The sequence below is a fragment of the Monopterus albus genome, unplaced genomic scaffold, assembly GCF_001952655.1.
Source record: "Monopterus albus unplaced genomic scaffold, M_albus_1.0 scaffold31.1, whole genome shotgun sequence".
Classification (NCBI taxonomy): domain Eukaryota; kingdom Metazoa; phylum Chordata; class Actinopteri; order Synbranchiformes; family Synbranchidae; genus Monopterus; species Monopterus albus.
In genome coordinates, this window is record NW_018127911.1 from 5,522,878 (window position 1) to 5,531,670 (window position 8,793).

At 39.0% G+C, this 8,793-nt stretch overlaps 1 protein-coding gene across 1 annotated transcript in view; it reads right to left on the reverse strand.

Annotated features, from left to right (window-relative positions):
* dnah5 (dynein, axonemal, heavy chain 5) overlaps positions 1-8,793 on the reverse strand; it is a 96,386-nt gene that overhangs the window by 54,020 nt on the left and 33,573 nt on the right. Inside the window, 11 exon segments of the mRNA XM_020596903.1 lie at positions 315-509; positions 1,363-1,550; positions 2,050-2,157; positions 2,990-3,060; positions 4,652-4,824; positions 5,690-5,914; positions 6,190-6,402; positions 6,719-6,875; positions 7,116-7,279; positions 7,638-7,791; positions 7,988-8,187. Coding sequence (XP_020452559.1) covers positions 315-509; positions 1,363-1,550; positions 2,050-2,157; positions 2,990-3,060; positions 4,652-4,824; positions 5,690-5,914; positions 6,190-6,402; positions 6,719-6,875; positions 7,116-7,279; positions 7,638-7,791; positions 7,988-8,187 — 1,848 coding nt within the window.

Sequence of the window (8,793 nt, forward strand, 5' to 3'; positions counted from 1 at the left end):
ATACTTACATTAGATGTACAGTTGGATGTGTAGACCATTCGTTTCTCCACATTCAATATTTTTGGCCTTCTTGCACCTTTGCATTATTGCGTGTGCCATGATCAAACTAATACTATAAATTAGGCACTTGAAATGTTGTGAATAGAAAAAAGGACTAACAACTTACCAAAAGATAAACTAAGGTTTTTAAAATTATTTAAAAATCTGATAATAAATCTGAAAATCCCAAAGCATATATTTATAATGATGTGAAACTAGAAGAGAAAGCATTATATTTTGTCACATACAAAACTTTTTTTTTTTTTTTTTTTTACCTGTTTGGAGAGCTGCTCCTCACACAGCTTGTAAAGAGTGAAGAACTTGCGAGCCAGCTCCATGTTGTCTATAAAGCCACAGCTGGCCAGTTTTACCCTAATGATGATCTGACGGTCCGGGACCATCATAGCTACAGAGCGGAAGTTGATCTTAAGGTTCTCGGGAAGCTCCTGGCGGCCAGCATAACCTGGGTTCTGATTGTACAGAGAATTAAAAGAAAAGTTTTAAGAGAAGGTATGACAGAAAAAGCTTTTTAAAATTATGATGTAATGTATTCATATATATTGTACAGCGTTATATAAAACACTTAGATCTCAGATATACTGTTACAGCTCATCAAATAAATACAGAGAGCATCATGTGGATAGCACAGGAGTCAGATTTATAGACACTGGCAGTCAAAGGTTTGGACACACTTTCACATTCAGTTCACTGGGAAAGTGTGTCCAAACATTGACTGGTACTGTAGAAGTTCAACATCAGCAGCTTGTAAAAAGGTGTTGCAGTAAATTGTGGCCTATGCTCTTTGCAGAGCCTGCCTCTGATTATCATTTCTACATAAATAGAAACAAGGAACAACAAAAGGAAAAAAGGTAGTGACCTCTGACTATTAATTTTCCCCTCATGAGAGAATTATTTCAGTGTGCTGTTTAATGACATGCTTGGAATAGTAACTGTGCCAAAGAGATAAGGTGATCTAACTATTACTGTGTGAAGAGTGTAGCAATGAACACTGGCTAATATTAAAAGGCAGACCCTCATGTTTAATGTTGGACAAACTGCATTTTAAAGTAAGACCATGGTCTAGGTCAAATCCATTTCCTTACACTCATTACACTGGATTGTACGTGATTTATTGCATGCTTTCAAAATAACAAGACAAAGTTTTTTGCTTGGAGTAAAACATCATACTGTAAAACTGGCAGCTAAAACAGCTCGTTTTATTCCAGTTCTTACAAACTGGGATCCCTTCTAACTGGTCAAAGATGAAATGATTATATCAATACAACATGCATTCTGACATAATGTTACTGTTGTGTCACTGACCATGGTAAGAAAGATGCCAAACTCGGGGTTCATGTCCACATTGTCTCCATCAGTGAAGACAAAGTTTTTGCGACATTCCTTCTTGCAGGTGAGAACTATCGCAATCTGCTGGGCAGCCACTGATAAAACTGGGAGGTCAATGCGGTTGAATTCATCAAAACAGCCCCACGAACCAGACTGAGCCAGGCCTGGAAATGACATCTGTATTGGTCACCTTTGTGTTTGTGTCTGCATTTGTATATTTTCTGTATGAGTGGGTATTTATATGTGGAATGTGTTTGTGACAATGATGCAAGTTTTTATGTGTTGTATTGTATGTTACTTCATTATCTTGATTGTTATAACTGTATTTGTCCCCCTGTGAGGTTTGTTATGTTTTGTGGTTCCACTTGTTGGTGTTTTGTTTGTATATTGTGATATAGTTACTCAATTAAAAAAAATAATAATGTACACATGCAGCTCTATTATTATTCTGTGGCAAATAAAATAAATATACCACTCCAATACATTCAATATACCCAAATGTCTCTTGATTATTTAAAGTAAAAATTTTCTGTGGTCCTACAGTACCCAAAACCTCTCAAGCTGTGCTCAAACCTTGTGGCCTTTTTAGGGCTCCTTACATACAGTATATTTATTCTGGTGCTGTGCTGCTTTATTTGCAGTAACATAATTTGTGACTCTTACCTTTGAAAATTCTTCCCAAGCCTCTGAAGTCCATCTGGTCAGAACAGTTGAAGACCACAACATACTTTCCCAGACAACGGCCCATGTCTTTTATAGTCTCAGTCTTACCTTATAACAAATGGTAGATTTTTGCATTGTAAAACAAGATGCAATAATATTTATGCTGACAGAAGAGCAAATTAATTCTCCTACAAAAGCACCAATTAAAACTAACTCTCTAATCCATTGGTTCCAAAGCCTTTCAGCTTGTGATGTTTTGATAAAAACTGGCAAAACTCTGCACACCTGATTGCATGACAGGTGCGTGGAAGGAAGACAAATTGCAATAATATAAGAGTAACTCTGGCACACTGTTACATATAAGCTGAATGTCTATATGAAGAGTTTATCCCTACCTGATGAAGGTCATATAGACATAAATGTTGTGGACTTTATAAACTGTTTAGCCTAAGTGAGACAGTTTGTGAGAGTTTGTTTTTGCGGTGTGATGCTTTGAAGCAGTGTAAATTTGTAATTCCTCTTCATGGGATGTATGCAGAAGGTATGGGAACTGCACCACAGGCAAATTGCTGCCCTTTTCTGACTGAGTAATTGGATTTTACTACTCATCTGACTTGAGATTGACCTGAGAACCTCCTGAAAAGGTCCCAAACCCAAGTTTAGAAATCACTGCTCCAATCTAACAAGGGAAGGGACCCATCAAAAAAAAGACTGAGTTAATGCATTTTTTTTAAACATCACTAACATTTTCTTATTTTCACTACATCATACTATACTGCCACACTGTTGATACAATATGTTGTGTATTCAAGACAAAATGTTCAGTTCCATCATCTGTTCAAACAAAATACAGTACATTACTAGTGTCATATCTCAAGTCCTGCCTAAGCAATTTCCAAAAATAAACTAAAAACGATTTTAAGACAGATTTTAACCCTACCTGTTCCTGCTGGACCAGCAGGAGCTCCTCCCATGCTCATGCCGAGTGCCTGGGCTAAAGTGATGTAACACCTAAGCAAAATGACAGAGGTCATTCAGTTTTTATTCGCTTCTCATTCTATTTCTCACACAGAAAAACTAACATGAGCACAGCTACAGAATGCTGCCACTGATGCAGATAAGGAATCAGTTGGTAAATCCCAATACTTTATATGATCATTTCTCACTCAACTCGGACATTGTTCTGGTCCCACCATCTTAATCATCCCCTTAAGAGCGAGGAGGCTGCCTGGAGGAGCCATGACCAAGGATAAAAGAGGCCACCATTTGCAGAAGTCTTTATGTGCCGACACACCCCTTTATCAGAAACCAGTTGACTAGATGACTAGACTAGACTAGGTGCTTCAGGTGAAGGATGTCTCATTTTTAAAATGTGTTTTTTTGATTCCTCTCTTCTTGCATTTTTTCCTTGCATCTTACATGGGAGGGACTAACATGAAAGAAAAAGATGCAAGTAAGAGAAACACAGATACAATTAAGGGAGTTGGGATTTATCCAGTTACTTGTTCAAGCACACTTAAGCAATTTTGTGTCCTTCAGAGAATGTAGAAAAAAAATTTGACTACTGCTCTTAAAAATAATCTGCAAAAAATGAATTTCTTCAAAACACATACTAATTGTAGAGAAGCAATGAAATAGTGTTTCAGGCAGGAAAAGCAAACAGTGAGAGAATCAGGGCTGTCTTGGTGCCTTTGGCCATGATGAATTTACCCAGTGTCACTTCTTTGCTGAGCTGCTGTCTCCTGCTAGCTCCTGTCCTGCTATTGACCCTTCTCATCCCTGTCTTAACATCTTTTTCTCTCTGTCTCTTCTCATAATCCTCTCTGTCTGTCTGTACATCTGGCAATGGGCTGTTGGTAGACCTCTGCCTCCATTCCTGTGTCTGATTTTCTTTCTGTCAGTCAAATCTGTTAGTGACAGAAGTGATGACCACTGTGCCTACTCCTCCTTTCTTATTTCTTCTCTTCACAATTCAAAAATGTTCACTGTTCCTCAAATCCAGTTATTGGTTAGCCATAAAATGTGGAAAATTCAAATAGAAATTTGATTTGACACTATAGTGAACACTTCTACAACAGTACATCAGTTACTTGCATGCACTTTATCTTGAGCAGTTAAAAATACTGAGCTGCTGCTTGAGCAACTACCTCTTTTCTTTTGATCTATGTATGAAACTATAATGACTAGTGTTGCCTGCATCACGGCAAAGAACATGGTACTGAGTGGCTGTCACTTATTATGAATGGCTGCAGTGTGTATGAGGTGGGGCACATTACAAGCATAAAGTCACATTTTCTTTTTTTAACGAGACTGCAATTACTCCAAGCTTGTGTTGTCCTTCTTCAATCTGTGCAGCACAAGCTGTTAGACAATTAGACAGCACACTGAAGAACCATGATAAAATACACAAGTGTCTGTCAGTGATTTGTCTGTTGGATATATGTTTAGTAAATGTAAAAATATTAATGTGTGTCTGTTTATCCTTTCAGATTACTTCTTGGTCTGTATTACTACAATCTGAATTCACCGTCTATCATTGTGTGTGTGTGTGTGTGTGTGTGTGTGTGTGTGTGTGTGTGTACCCTCATGCATCATCCTCTACCTGTCAGTCAACGGTGTAATGACAAGCCTTTCGGTGCAGCCCAAGAATTCATTCTGATAGACAAATCCCACATCTGTGATGTTGATGATCATCTTGTCTGAGTCCTCGTTGAAGTAGAAGCGACACTGTTTCAGCCACTCAAAGTCATTGGGGGTTTTGACATGCAGTCGGCACTGAAGGGACCAAAGGTGAGGATAAAATAGAAGCGGAGGGACAAAGAGAAGAGTTTAAGAGGGAAACGGAGGACAGAGACATAGAAGGAGAGAAGAAGAAAGAGGGAAGGAGGGGTAGAAAGGGAGATTTATGAGGGAGTGGATTAGTTGACAGGAGGGAAGAAGTTGAAAGACAGGTAAAAGGAATATGGCCAAAAAAAAAAAAAAAGATGTGACAGGCCATGAAGTGAAAAGGTCAGGCGAGAAGAAAAAAGGGAAGTCAAAGAAATTGCTCAAATGAGTAAATTAAGAACAGTGAAAGGAGGTGGCAGAATAAGGAGGGTGATGAGTAGAGAGATGAAATAAAAGGAGGACAAAGATGGTGGAATGTAAGAAGGGCAAGTGGACACATAGGACCGGGAGGCGGGATTAAGACGACAACAAAAAGGGACAGGACAGGAGCAAAATTTGTGCATGAGAGAATGTGAGAGTAAAATACATGAACACACGTATAAGGAATAAAAAAAAAAGTGAGACTAAAAAACCAATCCAAAAAAAAAAAGTTACCCACACCTGCTCTATTCAACTCAGACACCTGCAAGGCAATTTACGGTGCCTGGAGGGGAGACTTCAAAGACAACCCTTTCTCTAGTCCTAAATATCAAGTGGCTGGCATTAAAAAGCTTGAAAGACAGTAGTCAGACAGATTTGGCTTTCTGTACAATAGCAAACATCATTTGGAATACTGACACCCCAGCCCTATGGTGTCTGAATATCAGATGCAGTTTTACAAAAGGATAGCCATCTTGAGCAGGGGACTTTATTTAGATTTAATCTTGAACAGAAACTAAGTTAAGTCCTACTAAATGATCAGAAACATACTCACCAGGTCATCAAATATATCCCTCTGGTGGACATGGATTGTGATGAGGGTCTCGTATTTAGTCCTCTCCACTACCCCCAGGTCTCTTGTAGTCATGTCAATAAGTGTGTTGAGCAGGTCCAGGAAGAGCTGGTTGGTTTTGGCCATAATGTGGCGATCATATCGAGCACTGGTCAGAGCCTCCTCAGTGTCTCTTGTCCATATCATCTGAATACCTAGCAAGCCCACCTGGATCAGTCAGAATAATTGGTAATCACTGTGTGATGATCTCGTGTACTGAAGAACTTAAAAATCACTTCTTTCATAACAACTGTACTGTACTTCATTAAACATTAGTGAAAGCTGAGGATTCTGGACCTGAGTTAAGGGCAACAAATAGTCTTAGAAAAAATAACTGGCCCAATTCATTATGTTGGTGAAGTTTCTATAATTTCATGTTTCCAACATTTTTCTTCTCAGTACCCAGTTTTTAAAAGTTAGTGGAAATGTTCTTTGAATCCAACCTGAGCTGGGAAGGAGTTTAGGAAGTCAATGAGCTGGAATCCAGAGTCCTGGATGGTCAGGGTAGCCTGTCGGATCACCAGGTGCAAAGACCTCTGGGATTCCTTCAGCAAAGCATTGAGCCAAACCTCTACATTCCCCTCAGTTGTGACAGGACGCTCCAACTCCACAGTCTCCCCTTCCCGTGATGATATAGCCAGAATGCGGTCATATATCTGGGAAAGATGGCAGGTTATATTGTTTACATTTTACATATTCGCATTGTATTTCACATTTCTTTTGAAGTACAGCAAGAAAGAGAATACTGTATGCTGAATATATATGTTTTCCTCCTTCTATTTTTCAGCAATATTCTGCTTACTCAATTCAATTTTACCACTTTACATTGTACAGAACTTTATTCTGTCTGATGCAATTGTTTTGTCATTTTTAACCAGATCTTTCCGAGGGTTTTAAAGACGCCACTGACACTGACCTGTCAAAAGGTACGAACAAACAATAAAACACTAAGAGACTTCATGAAACATTCACCTTGTCATGGAATTGGACACTTTTGATGTTGTCAAAGACACTGAGAAGGTGGGCCTGGATGGTGTGGGAGTCAGAGGCCTGGCCCAGTATCTCAAGCAGGGCAGGGTCAGAGACGAAGAAGAAACGAGGAAAAAGCAGGCGTTTCTTCTCCAAATAGCTGTTTGACGGCATAATGAGAAAATAAATGTCAAAAAATATCTCAGAGCAGCTTTGAAAACACAACAACTGAGACTCTTGTACAAAAGCAGGCAACACAACACAAAAAACAAAATCAATCTTCTGCTATTATAACAGTTTTCAAAAGTACTGTCCTCCTTTTGAATAAACTACTCACACTTCTCATTTTCATATAGTTTTGAGGTGTGGACCAATTAGGATTTTAGTACTTCATGCTCACCCTGTAAGTGACTTCTGGCAGATCTCCAGCTGTTCAAGGAGGTGAGGAAGCAGCTGCCCCATGGTCTCATCTCCCACACATGACTGTACTACGTTGGGCATCTCGTGAGCTCGCATCATGATCTTCACCCATGATTTGTCAATGTTGGAGAAACGCTTTGCTTCCTAAAACAGATAGAGTCAATAATTCATCCTGTTATCAGAGGTTGCATTATTTGCTTTTGCTAAAGGTCAAGTTGCAGTGTGGAAAAAAAACAACAGAAATACGAGGCTCACAGAGGATACTAATTTCTTACATTACACAGAATCATCAAGGACAATATTGGCTGTACAGTAATTCTAAAAGTCAGGTAGCTTTGTTTTAAATATGCCCCTTATAAACTAAAATATCCTATGTTCATGTAAAAGTTGCTATAATGCTGTTTGCCTTTAAAGGCATATAAAAAGAGGGGTGGTATGAGTAATTTTGAAATGAGTTTTAAGAGAGTTTGAAATGTGAATAATTCACGGTGGTGTATTCTACCTTGGGCAGCTGTTTGGCGATGTCTCCACCCACAAACACAGCCTCTAGGTAGATCCAGAGGTTCTGAACAGTCATCCAGTTTTCAATGATATCAGTGGTATTGGAAAGATTGTGGACCCACTTCTGAATCTGGGCTTTAAATGGGCTGTTGTACCTGGAAAAATAACACATCAGCATGTGAGCCTTACATTGTACTGTACCACACACCCTGCATGGTTGCTGTGAGGCCTACTACTCATGTCCCACGACGCAAGGACCAAGGTCGCCAACAGAAAGTGCTCTGCAATTTAATTTAAAGGTCCTGATATCAATCCTAATAGTGGTCATTATCAGATTCAACACTGGCATACCTGTTACTCATTAGAGACCCCAAAATCATCAGGCTGTCCTCCATGCTGGCAATGATCTCAGATGTGCTGTCTCCTCTCAGTAGCAGCTCTCCACGGGTTTTAAAGTTGGCAAAGGTCAAAGTCTTGTTGTCCCACTCAGCTATCACCTGCTTCAGCTTCTGCTCAATATCCCTTTCCTTTACTGCACTGATGCAGATATCCTGTGTAAGAAAAGGCCCAGTTTGTCCAAACATTAGCAGTACGGGTTTTTCATTGGCCCTGCCAGGATCTCACCACATGCTGTGTTGATAACTGTAGGTGATCAACAACGAATTTCAAGTAGGTGGAGAATTAATGACTAACACAATTACATAATTTTAAAAACATTCATTTGCATAAACCGACATTAACTAAACACCTTTTTCTTCATTTACATCATCATTATTCCCAATAATTTTTGAAGCCTATCATACTGAAACTAAATCCATAATAAATATTAGCAAGCACTCCATAAAGACGCCTGCTAGACTTTTATCATTAGAGCAAACCATTATTAATGTAGATAAACATTTAAAGGAGCATGTGCTCAGATGCTCAAGATGTGCACAAATTCACAAAAATAGGCAAACAGAAATGCCTTCAAAAAAACCAGGAGCATTAATGACAGTTATGCAGACGAGACTTTATATTCTGAACTTAAACCGATGTTTTGGTAACCAAGTGCTTCCTCAGAGCTCAGCATTAACATTTGCCTGTTTTTGTGACCATTATTAATGTGTCGACAGCTGTAGGGTAATATCAAAGCCTAAACACATCTATTTGGTGCC